At 41.3% G+C, this 22,226-nt stretch overlaps 1 protein-coding gene across 1 annotated transcript; it reads right to left on the bottom strand.

Moving 5' to 3' along the window:
- Positions 1–888: 888 nt before the first annotated feature.
- Positions 889–21,826, bottom strand: dis3l (DIS3 like exosome 3'-5' exoribonuclease). The gene is made up of 18 exons (XM_037753955.1): positions 21,670–21,826; positions 19,745–19,898; positions 17,756–17,884; positions 15,918–16,053; positions 13,380–13,547; positions 12,948–13,026; positions 12,656–12,835; positions 11,610–11,779; positions 11,231–11,392; positions 10,172–10,422; positions 7,665–7,757; positions 7,281–7,569; positions 5,461–5,696; positions 5,222–5,376; positions 4,484–4,662; positions 4,251–4,396; positions 3,318–3,489; positions 889–2,550 (listed from the first exon to the last, which is right to left on the bottom strand). The coding sequence occupies exons 1-18, from the start codon at positions 21,824–21,826 to the stop codon at positions 2,224–2,226; spliced, it is 3,183 nt and encodes a 1,060-aa protein (XP_037609883.1). The 3' UTR covers positions 889–2,223.
- Between the last annotated feature and the right edge of the window lie 400 nt (positions 21,827–22,226).

Here is a 22,226-nt window from a genome sequence, read left to right on the forward strand (position 1 = left end):
GCGTCCTCCGACCGCGGCCAACACTGTTTAACAGCTTCACTAGATACAACCAAGAGGTTTTGGTGCTTCACTGTAGTTTGTGTTGGAGTCTTGTCTGAACAGCGGAGACACACGAGAGTGGAATGGGACAACGACCCGCAATGATTTATACGTGTAACAAGTTACAAACTGTCCCTTTAAATGGAACTTTTCAGATTTGACCATTTATTGGCAGGATTTTGTTTGGAATAAATTTCAGTTATTCCTAAATTGTACCAGATGTCACTTGTAAATTGCGATAATGTCAATAACTACAAACAAGTCTAAGAGTGCCTTGTTATTGTTCATGTAGTATTCATCAGTGTAGAACGAGAGGTCACTGCAGTAACATTCAAACCTGTAGCGGGAACTCCTGTAAAACTGTGACCTGAGTTGTGTTTCTCAATTGTTTCATCACTGATTAATCAGGGCATAGTTGATGTCCTTACCAGTTGTTTTTAAATGTCAAACAATAATAAATATTTCCTTGCAAATTGAATCTGTTCAGTATATGGACACCTCTGTGATTGGTACAATACAGCATCAGATATACCATAAATTCACAGTGTGGACAGGTTACTGACGTGAAAAGAGGATGGGTGGTTAAATGAAATCTGGTATAATTGATGCATACTATTAGTAAAGTATTTAGCAGGGTAGGAAAGCTCTGATGATGTGACTCGTGTACTTAGTTCTGTAGTAAAAGTGTAAAAACATTGTCATAATTCATCATTCAGACCAGATTCCTGACTAATTAAATATCTCTAGTATCAGTTTTCGGTCCCTTTCAGAGTTTTTAATGTTTATTTTTTATACATTTTTATATGTTATAACTAAATACTATATCTGACATGAAGGGCTTCAACTCCAAACTTACACAAGAGTTTAATATTCATCCTTATGGGTGAAATTGAAAACCACATCATCAACCATGTTACAAAAATAGATTGTGTGGTAGCACTTTACTTTAATACAAAGAAACATACAGGCTACAAGATTACTAATACAAGAGTCATAATTAGAGTAAACATGAATTACATTACAAGTCAATAAACCTGAGCAACTAGCACGGATTTCAGTACATTGTGTGTTTACACTGGAAAACTGAGGAAATTACTAGTTCACTAAAAGTTAAACATTAGTCCATCAAATCAGTAAAAATCTAAATGCAATTCAGTAAAACAATTAAACTAAATGGGGAGACGGCTGCAGGAGCACCTCAAAATATTTCGAATTAAAAAAAAAAAAAAATGATATTTGGAGAAACATCCTGCTTTCTTTCTAAATTTGAAATTGGCAGCAAAAGTTGTTACAAAAGTCATAGTTTGATTAACTTGTGAAATAATTTCATGTAAAGTAACAGCCAAAACAATTCATAGTGTAGGCTATACTTTAGAGACCATGTTTGATATTATTTATTTATTATACTTTATCTATTTATCTGTACTATTGCTGTCTTTATGCTACTGCTGCAAAAACTGAATCTCCCCGCGGGGCCCATACTGTATATCGTTTATTATCCAACTCTCAAATATATATAATATAATATCAGACTCCTACGATGATAATCAGAGAAGTACTTTGAAATGTATATAAATCAAATGATCATTATGGAGGTCATTCATGTATTACATGCTTGTATATTTGTATCAGTAGTAGTTATAAAAGTGTCACAAGTTTTGTTAAAATGTCAGTGCTACATGTCATTTCATGTCTCAGTGTGAACACTAATTTCTCATCAGTGACTTTACGTCTCTAGGAGACGCCGTCATCATCGCCGTCTCACAACATGAACAAGTCAATAATCACTGCAGTTCTTCTCTATTTACATAACAACCAAAGTTTGTGGACCAAAATAATGAAAACATCCACAGAATCAGCATATTTCTCAGAGTGTGATGAAGATCCTTCATTTGCATTTAATATCTGGGAAACCCATAAAGAATTTTTTTCCCCTTTTTTTCGGACATTTGTATGTCGGACTTTAATTTTGCATTTCTTTGGCCTTTTTTCAGACATTTTTTGGACTTTTTTGGTTTAGACAGAGCTCCTGAGGAGATGCTACTTTCAAATGATGCCAGCTTTACAACATCGTCGACCCTATCTTTAATCTGTGAAAGAGAAAAGCCTCTTCTGCTTGAGGCGGTTCTGAAGTAGATTGTATGTTTACAGTAGTCATCCACGATATTTAAAAACCCAGCGGCTCTATGCTGTTGTTGCACAGACCGGTGCAGCCCGGTCCAGGTCCAGCAGAGCCAGCTCTCTCACCTCCTCCAGGAGAGAGTACAGGTTGGGAGTTTTGCTCTGGCAGAACTCTCTCTCCTCTCTGGAGAGTTTGGGCCGCCGGGCCGCCTTCTCCTGGGCCTGCTGGGACGCCTCCTCGGCCAGGCGTACCACCTCCTGGACCAGCTGGCTGCGGCCCTGTTGCGAGGGGGTTCGCTGGGTCTCGGCGCCGCGGTGGGGCTTGTTGCTGATGACCTCCAGGTTTAGAGTGTCTGCGTGGCAATGTGTGGAGCGCACAGAAATACGAACCTGCGGAGAGCAGAGGACTCAGACGTCACAATATGTCCTCAATACTATCAGTGGAATTAATGCAAATTAATTTATAAAACATCAACATATCTACGTCTGTGAAAATGACTTAGGGATGGGCAATATAGCTTCAAGTTAATATCAGGATATTGGTAACAATATTCATCACAATATAAGAATATTTTTCCAAAACATGAACCTTCAGTAACTAATTTTGTTTGTTTTAAAGGTCCAGTTTGTCGGATTTAGAGGATTTATCGGCAGAAATTTAATATAATATTCATATCTATGTTTTTCATTAGTGTATAATCACCTGAAACTAAGAATGGTTAGAATGAGCCGTTCATATCTACACAGGGAGCGGGTCCTCTTCACAGAGGCCGCCATGTTTCTACAATAGCCCAGAACGGACAAACCAAACTCTAGAGGCTCTAGAGAGAGACTCATGTTTTTACGTTACCTGAAGGCCACCGTAGTTCTCTGACACGCTTGTGAAACTGCGATAATGTGAGTCGCAGAGTGCAAAATCGTGGTACCGCCAGCTACCAACGTCCCTCTCTAGAGTCAGTGTTTGGTTTGTCTGTTCTGGCCTATTGTAGAAGCATTGCAGCCGGCTCCGTGAAGACGACCCGCTCCGTATATATAGATATAAACGGCTCATTAAAACATACTGCACAGGGCACCTTTAATATAAACAACAAAACAATAATGATTCCACTTAAAATTAATAATAGATTATGTTCCTAAAACAGTAATATGCGACTCACGGTGATGTGGTCGAACATTCTGAAGGTGGAGGTGCCGCAGCTGGAGGTGGTGGTGATGTGGTCCGAGTGGCGCCGTACGGAACCGCTCTGCCACTCACAGCTACCGTCCTGTCCTGCAGCCACCACCTGGCCCTCTCGGTTCTTCATGTACACCGGCCCTTTAACACCGTACCTGGAGGGAGCACAGGTGTAGTCAGGACTCCATATATTTCATTACACCATCAACAAATCATGTTTTATTGGGCCTCTGAAAGAAAGCAACACTAGAAGAAACACATGTTTCTTTGTCTTTTAAGGCTGTTTCACTTCAACCATCAACTAGATTAAACCTTAATATTATCCATTATTACAAAGATTAAAAACATGTTAAGTGTAATTTAGGTAACTGTAAAAGACCGAGAATGTTTCCAAAATTTGAAGTCGTTTTTTTCAACTCATTAATTGGCTGATTTTATTGGAAAATCCGTACATTTTATTCTCCAGATATTTTGTCCCTGCACAGATGAATACAGTCATGCAGGGATATCTATTCAGTGTTACTGCTTATTACAAACCAGAAAGCTTTGATTTGTGTTTGTGTTGTTTTTAAGAGCATTTAAATGACTATATTTCAATGTGAAGCAGGTAGGTTGGTTGAGACAATAGTTGTATATAATAGATATACTACTAAACTCCTTCAAACTCTCCTAGAGCACCAAATGTGGATAAATCCGCCGCTGAAAATAGTCCCCAACAAATGCACTATTTCCTCCTGTTTGTTTGATAAAAAGAACAGTGAGCAGCTGTTTTAGGAAATTACTGCACCGTTAAAATTAGACTATATATTTGTGAGGTGTTTTTAAAGATTTATGTCTTCATTATGAACCAATGGGCTTGGAGCTGAGAGCAACAGACAGGAAGTCAGACTGTATTGACCCCCAGTTGGTTTCTTACTCTGGCACAAACACCAGCACGCCGTTGTCTCGGATGGAGTAGATGACGGCATCGGCCACACAGCGCTGGTCCGACTGAGGGTCACTTTCTTTGAAGTAGAGACACTGAAACAGCTCGGTGGACACCTTCTGGGCCTGCTGGGCTGCCTGGAGAGGTCACACAGGGGTCAGAGGTCAGAAGAGTTTACTATATAGAGTAAGAAGTACATCACAGAATGATAAAACAGCACTGACCCTGTTCTTGTTGTTGATATGATGAGCCAGTTCTTCCAGTTCTTTGTTACTAGCTAATCCTCTACCGGGGTCCGCCCCTCGGTCCATGTCGATGGCCGCGGTGAGAAGACGGTGCACCACGACGTCAGCATAGCGACGGATGGGCGAGGTGAAGTGTGTGTACCGGTCCAGAGCCAGACCTAAGAGACAGAAAAATGTCTCAGTGACAAAATCAGCTCAGTTCGCCAGTATTTATTTTAACTGCATCAATTCATAGAAATTAGATAAAATCATATGCTTCACATTTTCCGGCCTCCCTTTTCTGACTTTTTTCTGGAAATGTTTTGGATATATGTCGGACTTTTCTTCTGCCTTTTTTTTCAGACTTTCTTCTGCCCTTTTTCAGACGTGTCAGACTCCTTTTGCTTATCTTCGGAGTTTTTACAGACATTTTTCGACATGTTTTGGACATTTTTTTTTCAGACATTATTTTGGAAATTTTTGTACATATTCCAGACTTTTTTTCGGACATGTATCGGACTTTTCTTCTGTCTTTCTTTTGCATTTTTTCAAGACATTTTTCGGACTATTTTCGGACATATATCAGATATTTTTTGGGAAATTTTTCCGACTTTTTTTTTAAACAAAGATCCTTCATTTGCATTGAAAATCTTAGAATCTCATACAGATACATGCAAACTTCCAGTTCCACTGAATGATGCATTAAGGCGGATATTGTTAAAGTATTGTCTAACATACCGTAATGGTAGAACTGGTCTTGGGACTGGAGACCAGTGGAGAAGTACATTGCCTGTGACATGGCTGTGGTGGCCATTATTCTCAGCATCCGGTTCACCAGCGGGTCCTGTGGGTCCACAGCCCGGTCCAGAGAGTCGGCTAAAGCCTTGTTGGTCCTGGAGGAACAGAACTACCTGTTTGAATATGACAGTTTCACCAACTGTGTGTGCTGACATTTGAGAACTTCCATCCTCAGTCACCTTGTTTCTATGGTGAATCCCCGGGCCGCGGCGCTGTCCACCAGCTGGCTGAAGAACTCCTGCCGCGGCGGCGGATGACGCCTCAGCAGGGCCTGATGAGGGAAGGCCTCCTGGATCTTGCGCGCCACCCAGTGGTTGGCGTAAATCATGCACTCGGCCACGGTCTCGTGGACCTCCAGGGGCTGACGGGGGACCAGGGCCGTGATGTTCCTCTCCTCATCCAGCTGGGCTCGCACCTGAGGAGGGACGGGGAAACAGTTGGACTCTGTCAGGGTGAGTCATTGATCCTGATTGACAGGTCTAACATAAAGTCATTATAAAATACACTTTAAAACATTTAGTTTTTAACATTCTCAGTGGCCAAGAGCATTATTTCACAACAAGAGAGAAGCTCTTACTCCATTGGGTTTAATAAATAATGGTTATTTTGTACAACATATAGTATTTGGCGCCATGATGACACCTACTCTAATACAACTCACGCCATCACACCTATCTAAATAAGGTAAAAGACAGTTTGTTATAGATGAACAACAAGAACTCATATCTTGTTTTGACAGATGAACCAACCAACGAGTCTGAGAGAGCTCTGTATTCACACAGACTTTATTATTCCCACTGAAATTACTTTCTGATCTTCTGTGAGATTACCACCTGTCTGCTGGCCTGGATGTTTTAAAAGAACTCCACTATTCTGGTACAATGGGTCACCAAACCAAAGGCACATACTGTATTTAGTGTATGTAAAGGAACGTTTACTGATGCCTCGTTCCGTCCTTAACAACAAAATATTTAATCGCGACTAGTAATCACATGATTGTCAATAGTTAATTGCGATTATTCACACATTAATGTACCTTAAAGGGAGATTTGTCAAGTATTTAATCCTCTTATCAACATGGGAGTGGGCAAATATGCTGCTTTATGTAAATATATGTATATATTTATTATTGGAAATCAATTAACAACACAAAACAATGACAGATGTTGTCCAGAAACCCTCACAGGTTCTGCATTTAGCATAAAACAATATGCTCAAATCATAACATGTCAAACTGCAGCCCAACAGGCAACAACAGCTGTCAGTGTGTCAGTGTGCTGACTTGACTATGACTTGCCCCAAACTGCACGTGATTATCATAAAGTGGGCATGTCTGTAAAGGGGAGACTCGTGGGTACCCATAGAACCCATTTACATTCACACATCTGGAGGTCAGAGGTCAAGGGACCCCTTTGGAAATGGCCATGACAGTTTTTCCTCGCCAAAATTTGGCGTACATTTGGAGCGTTATTTAACCTCCTTCAAGACAAGCTAGTATGACATGGTTGGTACCAATGGATTCATTAGGTTTTTCTAATTTCTAGTATAGGTAGAAAAACGTGTGGGTAGCTTTTATATTGTATTTCTGTGTAAAGCATGTTTTACTCTTTAGTTCAGGAACCATGTACAGTGTGTGGTTTGCAGCTTTATTTTGGTTTTCTTTAGAACTTGCATGTCTGAAGTCTTTATTACTGCCGCCAAGGAGGTCATGTTTTTGGTTTGATTTGTTGGTTTGTTTGTCAGCAGGATTACGGAAAAACTGCTGGCCTGATTTTCATGAAACTTGGGGGAAAGGGTGAAACATGGGCCGAGGAAGAACCCATCACAAGGCGCATTATTTTCCACTTATGGAAAAAGCCTTGGCGGAGGTCTGCGCTCTCCGAGTGCCCTTCTAGTTATATGTGGTATCATTGTCATGTATTTCCATGTGGGATGGATCATTTCAACAGTTTAATTCTTTATTTTTTAAAAGAAGAAGAAAGAAAGAAATCAATCATACCTCGACCCCTTCCAGCTCCAGGGCGCCTCCTCGGTCCCTCTGCGCCCGCAGGTGTCTGGCTACATGTGTCAGCATCTCCAGAGCCTGGGTGAGCTGAGCCAGCTTAGCATCCTTCTCCTCAGACTCCAGCCGGACCAGCTCCGGTACCTCGGCCTGCTCCCCGTTGAGCAGATCCTGGGCCAGCTCGTAGTGGAGCTGGTAGGAGGAGCGGATGAGCGTGCGACCGTACCACACCTTGTTGACGGCGAGGGTTTGAGCATCGAGCTCCCACAGCACGCTCATCGCATACCTGGATATGAAAGAGAACATTTGTTTGTTTTAATGTGTTTATGAATGTGTGCTAATTAACTAAACACATAATGTAGAGACGAGGCGTTTACTGACCTGTCGACTCCTCCCAGCAGAGAGCACAGATCTGCACTGAGAACACCTGGCAACATGTCGTATCGGCGGTCTGCCAGGTAGTACGTCGTAGCCCTTAGAAGGAGAAAGATGAAGGAGAAGGAGACAGAAGAAGGAGAAGGAGGACACGGAAGAAGGAGACAGAAGAAGAAGGACACAGAAGAAGGCGAAAGAAGAAGAAGGAGACATAAGAAGGAGAGAGAAGAAGGACACAGAAGAGGGCAACAGAAGAAGAAGAAGGAGACAGAAGGAGGAGACAGAAGAAGAAGGACACAGAAGACGAAGAAGTAGAAGAAGGAATCAGAAGAAGGCGACAGAAGGACACAGAAGAAAAAGAAGAAGAAGAAGGAGACAGAAGAAGGAGACAGAGACAGAAGAAGAAGAAGAAGGAGACAGAGGAAGAAGAAGGAGACAGAAGAAGGCGACAGAAGAAGAATGAGACAGAAGAAGAAGAAGGAGACAGAAGAAGGCGACAGAAGAAGGCGACAGAAGAAGAATGAGACAGAAGAAGAAGAAGGAGACAGAAGAAGGCGACAGAAGAAGAATGAGACAGGAGAAGAAGAAGACAGAAGAAGAAGAAGAAGGACCGAAGAAGAAGGAGACAGAAGAAAAATGGACACAGAAGAAGAAGTAGAAGAAGGAGACAGAAGAAGTAGAAGAAGGAGACAGAAGAAGGAAACAGAAGAAGAGGAAGAAGGAGACAGAAGAAGGCAACAGAAGAAGAGGAAGAAGGAGACAGAAGAAGTAGAAGAAGGAGACAGAAGAAGGAAACAGAAGAAGAGGAAGAAGGAGACAGAAGAAGGCAACAGAAGAAGAGGAAGAAGGAGACAGAAGAAGGAAACAGAAGAAGAGGAAGAAGGAGACAGAAGAAGGCAACAGAAGAAGAAGAAGGCGACAGAAGAAGGAAACAGAAGAAGAGGAAGAAGGAGACAGAAGAAGAAGAAGTCAGAGTGACATTTACATCTTCTTTCCAACCAGTAGCCACATGTTAAAAAGAGGCACTGCAAAAAAAAACTAATTTCCTCATACAGTATGTGTAACTAATATAATATATAACTAATTAATAGAACTAAATATTCAGAGTTTGGTCCCGTGGTTCCTCCTCCTCCTCCTCTGGATCATCTTCATCACTGTCTTTATTACTAAAGCTGGGACCACTTACAGTTCATCAGTAATTATTGATAACGCCGTGAAATAAATAAGTAATCTTTCCTCATGCATAAATAAATGTTCCTCTCGTTCCTCTTTCTCTCACACTGCAGTGAGGAGTTTAAAAACCACACTGGAAAACCTAGAAAAACTATCAAATGTAATTAAGTACACTTCTCTGAAAGCCACAGGTGCATCATGGGTGTGCATGAAACACAATAACATAAAATACGAAGGCAGCCACTGAATTAAAGAAATATTTTCTAAAAAGCCAGTTAACAAGGATGAGTTTTAAAACGAGTAGAGAGACGATGTTCTCCAAAGTCATCTTTTCCTTAACATAAATGTCATTAACTACATTTATCCAGTCTTATTACACGGCTTTGTTAAATACTCGATTGTGATTGGTCAATCATGCCGTTCTGCGGTCTGTTATTTCTTTATAGCAGACCGTTGCTATGTATAACAGACCGTTGCTATGTATAGCAGACCGTTGCTATGTATAACAGACCGTTGCTATGGACGCAGTTCTGATGTTGGTCTCTGGAGGACCGTTTTTGTGTCAAATTATTGATTTCTTCAGTAAGTAGCCGTGTAATAAGCGGGATAATGTAGAGCTAGCGGGTCATTGTTGTGAAATAAACCAAAACAGGGAGATGCAAGACCCCTCCGCACGCCTCCGCTCCGTGTCGGGGTGCCACATCACCCTGTTGTGGTTTATTTCACAACAATGACCGGCTCACTGTACATTATCCCTTACCTGTATCGTGGGGGTCTCAGGAAGTATCCAGCGCTTTTTTTACATGCGGATTTCAAAACACCAAATATACAGTATATTCATCAGGACACGTTGCCTGAAAATCAACATTTCCTAAAAATAATGTGTAAAATTGCCAGGCCAGATCAGTGTTAAGAATGATTGTTAGTGTTTTGTGAAACTCTGCCCACAAAGCTCTTATGGACACCTGAGACTCACAAAATATATGCCAGTGATTGGCTTCCTGAGTCTAACACTGTCTCCAACATTCGGCTTCCCCTCCAGCTCAAATTCATCTCCTGACTGTGATGAAGACGCAGCAGTGTTGGTCTGTTTGAAATACTAAATGCTGCTCCAGTCCCTTTTTCCATTTGAAGTTTTCTGTCCTTGTTGTGAGAAACGGCTGATTCAGCTGAACCTCTTATAGAAACTCTGTTGTTCCTCGAAGTCAGAGCTGTTTGTGATTACTGTTGCTTCTTTTCTCTGTATGTTGTTGATGATTTAGAGACATTCAGGCAGCTCTTCTGGCCTCTTTAAACTTCTTCTATATTGCACCTCTACTGTAATCTAACCGTCTCCTCACCTCGTACGTGCTTCCAGGTCCGTGAGCGAGCCCTCGGCGACAAAGTGCGTGACGTCGGCGATGTGGACCCCCAGCTCCAGCAGCTTCCCGCCGGCAAGGCTGCGCACCGACAGCGTGTCGTCTACGTCCTCGCAGCCCCGCGGGTCGATGCTGAACACCAGGTGACTCTCCCTGAGGTCCCGCCGCTCCGCCACCTGGGCGGCATCCACCCGCCACGGCCTTTCGGGGGAGTTGACCGGCATCTCTCTCAGCTGAGGACGGAGAGTCACACAGGTAGAAAAACACAAAGCTACACATAATCCCACAACAGCAGTCAGCTGTGCATCACTAGAGCCGAAGTGATGGGACGTTTATGAATCATTTATTTCACCAGAGGCCATTCTTTGAAATGTAAATTGAGCAACATGAATCAGAGCAGAAAGAAAAGGTAGTTTGATTCTATCAAGTCTTTGGATTGTCACATGAAAACAGGTAAAAAGGTAACGCAAATTCATTTTAACACCACTAATTTCTTAAACGTATTATATCCCCTCTGAGCATGCATCAGCGTTGTGGTTATCGGTCATAAATTGACTGGTTATCCAGTTTCGAGCCGCAGTTTTATGCCACACTTTTTAGATCTTCGTAATTTTCAACCGGATGAAGGATTTTAGTCACTGGACGTCTGGATCTGAAGTTATCAGAGAAACAAGCTGAGCAAACGTTAGCAGCTCAGCTCGCAGCCCCTCCGGGACGTCCTGCGTCCACCGAACAGCGTCGGAGAAACACAGATTTCTAACGTGAAGCTGCTTTATTCAGTGTTTTAATCAGCGGGTCCGTTTGTTCTGGAGAAGAGGAGACCTCTACTGATAATAAAAACCCTGAACGATGAACACTGAAGGAATCCTAACCGGGAGAAGCTGACTGACATGAAGACAACAACTCCCATGATCCCACACTGCTTCACCACGTCACCAAACTCTGTCTTTTGATTGAGAGCAGCAGAAAATGACACATTGTGCGTTCAACCCAACTTTAAATTCAGTGTTTGTATGATGTGAGTGAAGCTTCCTGTCTGACCTGTGCATCTGAGAAGGGGGGCACGTGGATGCAGTTCTCTATGAGGATGGTCTGGATCTCCGTCTCAAGCTCTCCGGCCCGACCCAGCACCCGCACACTGTGGCCGTTCGGATAGAGCGACGTGCTTTCCCATGAGTCAATGCGCACCACCACTCTGTGGTCCTGGGTGGGAGAAGACAGGGACATGTTTATCATAAACTAACTCTTATTTTTTATCCCATATGTTTATTCTTTATGGAAAAACTATTCAAACTAAACTAAACTCTGAAAAAATAAAGATATCCAGTTATAAACACTGTAGGGCAATCTTATATTAGTCTGTTAAATGAGTTTCTGACTGAGTGAATATGATGAGCAGCCACATGGAGGCTAACCAGACCTGCAGAGCGTCAGCCTGCTGGGTGCTGATGCGGATCTTGGGGATGCGGTGGTCCCAGGGAACAGCCAGGATGCGCTGGGAGTTCCTGCTCTGGGGCTGAGGCCCCTCTCTGGGGGGAAACGTCACCACATAGTCCCTCCAGTTCCTCTGCAGGATCCCCACAACACGGCCTGAGGATTTCAATATAGAGAGTTATCATTTATTGTGTTTTATACTGTCAAAATTAGACTTTTTTCTACTTTACAGTGAGACATTTGCCGATATTAAAATTTCAGTGCAACTATCTTGCCTAAAATTATCTTGGTATACGATTATCTTGATAAATTAATCTCAATAGTATTAAAACATACATGCTATCGTCTCAAAGGTCCACTTAAATCTAGGGCTGTCAGTCGATTAAAATAGTTAATCGTGATTAATCACCCATTTTTTATCCGTTCAAAATGTACCTTAAAGGGAGATTTGTAAAGTATTTAACACTCTTATCAACATGGTAGTGGATAAATATGCTGCTTTATGCAAATGTATGTATATATTTATTACTGGAAATCCATGAACAACACAAAACAATGACAGATATTGTCCAGAAACCCTCACAGGTACTGCATTTAGCATAAAACAATATGCTCCAATCATAACATGGCAAACTGCAGCCCAACAGGCAACAACAGCTGTCAGTGTGTCAGTGTGCTGACTTGACTATGACTTGCCCCAAACTGCATGTGATTATCATGAAGTGGGCATGTCTGTAAAGGGGAGACTCGTGGGTACCCATAGAACCCATTTACATTCACTGATCTGGAGGTCAGAGGTCAAGGGACCCCTTTGAAAATAGCCATGACAGTTTTTCCTCGCCAAAATTTAAATCAAGTTTGGAGCGTTATTTAACTTCCTTCTCGACCATGACATGGTTGGTACCGATGGATTCACTAGGTTTTTCTAGTTTCATATGATACCAGTATCTTCACTCTAGCTTTAAAACTGAGCCCGCTACAACCTAAAAATCTCAAGTTGCGTTAATGTGTTAATGAAATTCGTGGTCCCACCTGTCGGCATGGGTTTACTGTCGGTTTCCTCTCCGCTCTTCTCCTCCCCCTGAGCCTCCGTCAGGGCCGTGTCCTTCCCTCTCCACTCGCTCTTTGGCAACAGCTCCACCACGACCATGTCGCCGTGCACAGCTCTGTTACGATTCTTAGCACCGCACACCAACACGCCCCAACTCAGATCTTAAGACGGACAAAGGGACAGGGGAAAAAAAGAAGAGAGCGGGGTCAATGACAGCAGATCAAACTGATGGTTGGATGTGCTCAGTGCTCAACGGCTGCTGTAGTTCTTCACCTTTGTTCTTGTTGGACAAACCCTCGGTCATGATCGAAGCTTCGCTGTGTGCCCGGTGCTTACTGATATTCAGAGTGCCCTGATGAAAAGGAAAGAAGGAGTTAAATAAATCCATCAGACTGTGAAGAAACAAAATGTCCATTTGGAAGGTAAAGATGTACTCAAGTCTCTGGGCCTGTCCTTGATCAGCTCAAGAGCTTTAAAGCTGATAACTGAAAACCTTCCTCCTCTCTTTTTCTACCTCCATGACCCTACAGTGTATTTTTCTTCCATTGCCACTGAAAGTACTTGTTGAATTACATAATTCAACCAAGGTCCATGTCTCTCTTTCACATTGGTGCTTACCTGTAAGGCTCCTTGTCCAACGTTATAACAGCTGTTCTAAGGAAAGACTCAGTAGACATAAACCGGGTAGCTGGACTCGTTCCGTACCTGAATGTACCGGCCAGACTTGATCCCAGCCTCCAGGACCTCGGCGGGTAGATGTTCGGTGTACTCCCTCTCCGTGCCCTCGCTCTCCTTCTCCTGCAGCGCATGAGAAATGGAGCTGTACAGTTCATGTGCTGCCTGCAGCTCCGGACAGAAGTTCCGTAAATAATCCTGTCAAATAAAGAGACACATGGAGGAAGAAACGTCAGGGTCTTACGTTAGGTAATGATGTATTAACATATGTGAAATAATGAAGATACTCGTGTTGAATTCTGTTATAACAACAATAATGCAGTTTCATACTCAGGGTTTCAATTTAAAATAATTGGCCTTTCTAGTTCTAATAACATCCCTGCAAGAGCCTTATTTTTGATTATTTAACTCAAGTAAGTACCAAGTATTTTCACCCACTCTAAATCTCCATTAACAGGTTTTCTTTTACTGAAACACTAAACGTTCTTTAACACAGAAACACAGGAGTCTCCTTGATAATTTAATGAAACTATAGGTCCACGTTGTGGTCGCCAGTTTTAATTATTTCATCCTCACTTCTGAGAAATTTAAGTTTAAGTTCTGAATGGCGGATGGTTTTAAATACTACAAGGCACATCGGCCTCGACTGGCGTTGCTATGGAGATGTACCAAGTCAGAGGCGGGAATCAAATTCAGGATGTGAACAAAACAGAGTCATAGTTGTGCAAATTCATCCAAAACCTACAATCTGAAAGTGAACTGATTTAAACTGTTGAAAAGCAGTTTGGGAGTTGTACTAGACTGTACATTTTGTATGCGCACAGGCTTGTACTTGACTTGACTTTTTAATCAAAGAACCAGACATTTTGTCACGCATTTCAACTGGGAGGTGTTCATGTCCATTCGAGCCTCGAAGTCCGTCATCATTACTACCATTGCAGCAACCACCAGTTCAGTTCTCATCATTCACTTCTCCTGCATTTACATATCAGCTCTCAGCTAAAGCAGGAAAACAAATAGAAAAGGAACTGTATCTATGTCTTTGTATGCTAGGCTACACTATAAATCTTCTTAAAGGCTCCGGTGTTTCTCAGTGTGGTTTTATGAGGTTCTTCTCCATAGTCAGTGTATTACCTACAGTAGATGGAGTCTGGAGAAACAGACAGGAGTACCAGCACGGGAGCAAAGTAAAGTACTGCTGTGGGCGGAGGGGGGCAGCAGAAAAACACATTTTAGACACCAAAAAAAAAAAATCAATATCAGTTTAAGTGTACGCTTTATTTAGAGTATTTTCACTGCTTCACCTCGCCGTCAGACAGCCCTTTCTGACGGGGAACTGAAGCCGTTATCTATGCTCTCTTCAAAGCCACCAGACTCCTTTCACAAAAAAAGGTAGTTTTCTCTCAGAACGCGGGAGTTGCTGGTCCACCGCTGCCTCCATCAGTTAGTTTGTTTGTGTTATTGTGTGACTTGTGTAGACCAGCAACTCCTGTGTTCTGAGAGGTAAAATTACTGTTTTTGTGAATGGAGTCTGGTGGCTTTGAAGAGAGCATAGATAATGGCTTCAGTTCCCCGTCAGAAAGGGCTGTCTGACGGCAACGTAAAGCAGTGAAAATATTCTAAATATAGTGTACACTTAAACTGATATTGATATTTTTAGGTGTCTAAAATCCTTCCTCAGCAGTTCCTTGCTTTGCTCCCGTGCTGGTACTCCTGTCTGTCTGACTATGGAGAAGTACCTCAAACAACCCCACTTCAAAATATCCAAACTACTTACTTACTTTCTTTGAACAACAGATGTACAATTGTGCAAATTGGTAGGAAACAGCAGCAGCAGGTGGGGATAAGTTATACCTTTCAAAATACTTTAGGTCTTCCCTAGTGCAGTCATTTTGCATTCAGTAGCTGTATGGCATGGGGAATAATAGACCTCTTATATATGTTCCGGCTCGCCCTCGGGACCCTGAATCGACAGCCAGACGGGAGCAGCTCAAACTCAGACTTTAGTGGGTGTGAAGCGTCTACAGATATCTGTCTGGCCTTCTATCTCTTTCCTTTTAATATTAAAATACTGTAACTCCATAATGCTACCAAGATCTCTTGATACACACGGGTGGTACTGAGAACAGACTCATCAGCTGATTTTCCAACATCATACACTGATCTCCACAATGAATAAGCTGTTTACTGTAATTTGCATCAGGCTTCACCTCAGTAGCCACTTCATCAAAACTTTAAACCAGCCATGATGACAGTTTACTTTTTCCTGACAGTTTCTCCCTTCACGTCTCCAGCAGCATATTAGTTGTCAAGCAGCTCAATGGAGCGATATGGATGGAGCCTATACGGGGCATGGCAATGCAGCACAATTAGACGGTACTAGATCACCTCAGCAGTCTGAGCTGTGCTGTTCTATAAATAAGATTTAGGATTTAAAGGCTAATTAAATAGATTATTAATGTATTTCATTTTAGATGTTTTACAGTCTTTTGTACTTGTTTTGTCGGTCTGTTGACTCGTTTATTTTATCCTCTGTAGTACAAAGGTTCTGTGATGTCTTTGACGTACCTGGATGGAGATGACGTAGACTCCAGAGTTGAGGCTGCTGTACTGAGCCACGGCGTCCTGGTCCTCTGTGATCATCACTACGTCCTTCATACCTGCCAGGTGGTTATAGTACCACACCGCTGCAGAGTACACACACCTACACACACACACACACACACACACACAGTTAATTCACTAGACAGCTTGCCTGTTAAACTTTGATATTTAGTTACTCTAGCACATAAACTATCACTACCTGTAACTGAAAACATCATGAGGAACACAGACTGCTCCGTTTACTGTCTTGTTTATGCAATAAAGTCATTTCATGACAGCAGATTGCATCTCCAGCCTTTAAAAGTAAACTAAAACAGCTTGGTTTGACAACATAATGTATAACACCGGTGGACTAACATCACCCAGAGCATTAAATCTTTATCAGAACAAAAATCTTAGTGGTCAGCAGAACTTTTACTATCTCTAATGATGTCTTCCTTCTGTATCAGAGGTACGTTGTGCTCAAACAGGGAGCTTCCTTCTTGGCTGTTTAATCTATGCAGCAGATACCACCGTGCTGCTGACATTCACTGATCATAATTTAATTAACTGTGTGAAAATACCAAACTTGCAATATCTTAACAAATACAGAATTTGTTTGGTTTGATATCATTTTGATTTGAACGTTGGGGATTTTGGGCTATTTTTTTGTGCAGATTCTGATTTCTTCATTCTTCATTTTTCAGATCTGATTTCCTGCTCAAGCAGGAAAAGTTATCAGAGTTTGGTTGTTCCGTTCTGGGCTACTGTAGAGATATGGCGTGGTCCTTACAAGTTTTAATGGTGCAACCTGATTTAGTTGTCATTGAGAACTTAAGAAGAAACTGGTGCAACCTGATCATAGACCTTCAAGTATCAAGTAGCTTGTTAAATATAACAAATCTAGTAGTCTACAGCTATTATTTAATTTGACCATATATATATATTTAATCAACATTTACGTAAATATAAGTATCGTATTGGACTCAGTGTCTGCATCAACCTTGTTGCCTAAAACAACCTTGTTGCGTAAAACAACCTTGTTGCATAAAACAACCTCATTGGCTAAAACAACCTCGTTGACTAAAACAACCTCGTTAACTAAAACAACCTCATTGCCTAAAACAACCTCGTTGACTAAAACAACCTCATTGCGTAAATAAACCTTTTTGACTAAAACAACCTCGTTGACTAAAACAACCTCTTTGCGTAAAACAACCTCGTTGACTAAAACAACCTCATTGTGTAAAACAACCTTGTTTACTAAAACAACCTCGTTGACTAAAACAACCTCGTTGGCTAAAACAACCTCGTTGACTAAAACAACCTCATTGTGTAAAACAACCTTGTTTACTAAAACAACCTCGTTGACTAAAACAACCTCTTTGCGTAAAACAACCTTGTTGACTAAAACAACCTCATTGTGTAAAACAACCTTGTTTACTAAAACAACCTCGTTGACTAAAACAACCTCGTTGGCTAAAACAACCTCGTTGACTAAAACAACCTTGTTGACTGAAACAATCTCGTTGCGTAAAACAACCTCATTGGCTAAAACAACCTTGTTGCGTAAAACAACCTCGTTGCCTAAAACAACCTTGTTGCCTAAAACAACTTTGTTGCCTAAAACAACCTTGTTGCATAAAACATGATGATCAAGACACCCCTACTAGACATCACATCATTCCACTGATTAGCTTCTTCTCTGTGAAATCCTGTATTGTTTAAGAACTACATGCTGCTCCCAGCTATAACCTGAGCTGCTGGTTCTGATTGCACCGTATTGTACTGGTGACGGTGTAGAGGAGGTAATGATCACTGACCTGGTCTGCCACTTCTCCTGGCTCTCCCCCTTCTCTCGAGGACAGTAGGAATACTCCTGAAACTCGTTGGCAAACAGCACACAGTCGTGTCGAGGGTCTTTGAGCAGGTTACGCAGTCGGTTGTAATGCCTGCACAGAAACACACAACGGAAAATACACTCTTAAGGTCCAAATCACAGAGAGAAATACAACAATAAATACAGTAGAATAAAGCAGTGATTCTCAAAGTGAGGACCCCCAGGGGAAGTTTTTAGATTCATTCATTTAAATTATCATGATATCATTTATTCTACAAAAGGCTTCATAGTTCAATGAATACTATTTAAATTTTTAAGCAAGAAAGACTACAAAGAGTGGAAGGGAGGTGTGATGGACGGGTCAAACAAACACAGGACTTTCACCCAGGAGACCGCTGCTCGTGTGAAACCAAAAGGCAACGCCACGTTGCTTTACGCCACGTTGCTTTACGCCACGTTGCTTTACGCCACGTTGCTTTACGCCACGTTGCTTTACACAACGTTGTTTTACACAACGTTGTTTTACACAACTTTGTTACGCTTGTTACATAACATTACGTAAGAAAGGTTAAGGGCAGTCGTTGTTTATTTACAGTAGTTTGTTACTTTACGTTGTTAAGTTACGTTGTTAAGATATGTTGTTACGTTACGTCGTTACGTTACGTCGCTACGTTACGTCGCTACGTTACGTCGCTACGTTACGTCGCTACGTTACATCGTTACGTTACATCGTTACGTTACGTTGTACACAAACCATGATGTTTTTTCTAACCTTAACCAAGCAGTTTTGTTGCCTAAACCTAACCAATCATTTCACAACGTTAACCACGCGGCATTGTGCGTTTCTGCAAACGTGATACGAGGATGATATGAAACGTATTTATGAAACTTTTTTTGGTTGAGAAACGTCGACATTCAACGTATCCCGTGGTTTGCAGAAATGTACAATGCCAACATTTCTTCTGGCGACTGGGTTGGTATAATAGTTTGTAGATTACGTTGTATTCTAACAAATCTATAACAAATATGTTTAATACATGTCTAATATCTTTTTAATACATTTCTCTTGTGTTGTTCTTTCACATAACTAAGACTATACAAGTATAAAAAATAGTCAAATTATTCCAACAGACATACATGAGGGGGTCCCAGGTATATAGAGTGAGATTGAGAACGTCTGGATTAAAGGAATAGTTTGACATCTTGGGTAATACACCTCTTTACTTTTAGCCAAGAGTTAGATGAGAAGATTGTCTGTAGCCAGTTGGGCAGCTTCAATTAGCAATTCACCAGCTTCTTTCACAGGGGGTATTATTTCTTTTAATGCATAAGATGGTGCACTTCACAGAATTTTCCTATATATATAAGCAAAGTAGCAAAGAAACTCAAAGGTCATCCTCCACACAGAGAGAGCTCCTCGTCCCTGTGGGTTGAAGTGAAAGGAAAACTGCAATTACTGACACAGTATGGCATCAGAATCTGCTCCACCAGCGATGTCTACCTTATCAGAAGTGAAGCCTCATCATATTAATGATGCAACGTTTTAGGAAGGCGGCGTAAGCAGAAATCACAAAAAGAAAAGCAGAGGTCATGTGGGACTCCTTATTTACTGCGTTCGCCACGTTTGTCAGAAAGCTCTCCCGCGTGTTTGTGTGGGAGACGGATTTCAAGACGGAGGGCCGCATCTCGACTAGCTTGGTCAGCAGAGTTCTGATATAATGAGGTTGACCCCGACGCTCTCTGTACACGCTGCTGCAGGAGGGTTGTAATTAGAGGCTTAATTCAAAAGCAGCCTCAGGAATTAAAGGTCTCGATCACGGGAGGCGTCCTGTTGCCTTCAGGGTGCCTGGAGCTGAATTTATGTATTTGCTGGTAGAAGAATGAGCCTGTGATGCTGACCACCACCACTACGTTTGTTTTGACATATACAATCGAAAAGCTAAAAGGACTCGTGACGACTTCCCCAGCGTACCTGCGTCCTTTGCTGTGCTGCACGGCCTGGCAGGAGGTCTGGGTGAAGATGACGCCCTGCAGCTCTCTGAACTCCAAAATCTCCAGATAGTCCGCCACCACGCCGACATCAGGGACCACATAGTGGGTCAGATCTCCAGGCAGCACTTTGCCATCTGGTTGGGATGTAAGCAGGGAGAACTGGTCATGTCCATGGTCATAAGTCCAAGACGCCCACAGTGGAGTTCAGTGTGTTTTTATATTGTAACGGTGATGATTGTGGCTGATGCAGACACTAGGGCTGCAACTAACGATTATTTTCATTGTTGATAATCTGACGATTATTTTATCGATTAATCGATTAGTTATTTGGTCTATAAAATGTCAGAAAATTGTGAAAAATGTCAATATTTCGTCCATGTGAACACGATTTTACAGAACAAACATTATTAATTCCAATAAATGAGTGACTGATTGTTGTATGGTCTCTGCATTGTTCCATAAACCAACATCTCAATCGGTCTAGACTGATGTGACTCTGAAATTTAAAATTTTCTTAAACACAAATCTGAAGAAATGTTTTAAATCGCTCAAACCGTTTGGCTGAAAAAATGAGTTTTTGTTATCATACTCTATTTAATATTTGGGCACATGATGGGACTACTATTTCTTTTATGTATTTCATTATATTTGAGGTAAAAACAGTATTCCCATGTGCCCAAAGACTAAATATAGTATGATTTAAAAATAAAATGTCTGGAGCACATTATTATTGGTATCTATATGAACTCATAATAACAAGTTGAATATCAAAGATATGCATACATATGTAGAGTATATATGTGCATTATCTCAAACTGATGGATGTATTGTGTGTTTTTATTATCATGTGGTTGTTTTTTGTGTCTACCTGCCCAGAAACTACAGATGCAAATTAGCTTCTATCTAACTCTGGTTTTAATTGTGTGCTGTCCCTGCAAAAATAAACAATAAAATAAAAAATAAATTAAAAAAAAATCATATAACATTTAATAAACAATCCTGGCTTTGACTGTTAATAAAAGTGTAATTTTTCATCATGTGATCTAAAAATGTCAAAGTTGTTCTGTTAAGATACTCGCTCAAAGTATGTCCTTACCAGATTTAAAGGTCCCATATTGTAAAAAGTGACATTTTCATGGCTTTATTATAAAGCAGGTTTAAGTTCTATATAAATACTGTGAAAGTATCGAAACACTTAATCCACAGAGAAATACACACAGCAGCCCGTATTCAGAAACTGAGCTTTTGAAACAAGCCGTTAGGATTTCTGTCCATTTGTGATGTCACAAATATACAATATTTAGACCATTTCATAGTTTTAAATGTAAACATTCTAAATATGTCCCAGTTTATTTCCTGTTGCAGTGTATGTGAATGACATCAGCTGACAGGAAGTAAACATGGACCCAAGCTGTTGCCTAGCAACGCAGTTCCGTTGCAATTCCATTGAAATGTACTAAAACGGAGCGTTTCAGACAGACGGTAAATACAGGTATATTCAGACAGACAGTATGAGGAAAATAAAGGGTTTTTTAAACATTACAGTATGTAAACATGTTCTAGAAGAAACCCAAAATACAAGTATGAACCTGAAAATGAGCTGATATGGGACCTTTAAAGACTTTAGAAAAATCAGAACAAATGTGATGTTATTCCTTAACATACTAAATATAGGTAGTGTTTGGTAAACTGGTTAAAGGCTGTTGAACACCAGACACATGCTGTATAAACGTTCAGTATCTCAGTTATAAACAAAACAAGGAATGCAGTGTTTAATGACTAAGTTATCTAGTTAGTGGATTCAGAGCTTCTGTCTGTACTATCCGCTCCAGTGTGTTCAGGTATGTGTGCAGGTATCTAAAGTGAATAAAGGTGTATTACAGTGTGTTTGTTGATGATCTGTACCTTGGTTGTTGTTGTTGTTGTTGTTGTTGTTGTCGCAGTCTGCCTGACACAGCTCGCTGTAACACGGAACCTTCTCTCTCAGGTAATGTTCACGAACCACACGAACCTTCCGGCCTCGGCAGCTCCTCAGGTGGAGGATCTTCTCCGTCTTGATCATCCTCAGACCTCCAGACTCTCCAGACTAAACACCCCAGACCACCAGTCTCCTTAAATCAGCTGTTTCTTTATCACAACGCGGGAAGCGAGCTGGCGACAGTTTGTAAACAATCACGCAGAACTTCAGGGCAGTGCGTAAGAGGCAAAGCGCGCTGACGTCATGACGTAAGAGCGGGGACTGCTGTTGATGCGTTCAGGTGCTGTCGGACATTCAGGTATTATGAGCGCTCATGTATGGATCTGGTCTTTAAACGGTGAGGCTGGATTTATTCTATATTTTTGTTATTGTCAATAAATCCCATGAAAAGATCAAAACCAGTAGTGTGTTAATTTGTCTCTCGATACTTTCTGACTATTCTAACCCTGTGTGGAATAAAAAATAATAAAAAATAAATAAAATT

The sequence above is a fragment of the Sebastes umbrosus genome, chromosome 2 (assembly GCF_015220745.1).
Source record: "Sebastes umbrosus isolate fSebUmb1 chromosome 2, fSebUmb1.pri, whole genome shotgun sequence".
NCBI classification, from domain to species: domain Eukaryota; kingdom Metazoa; phylum Chordata; class Actinopteri; order Perciformes; family Sebastidae; genus Sebastes; species Sebastes umbrosus.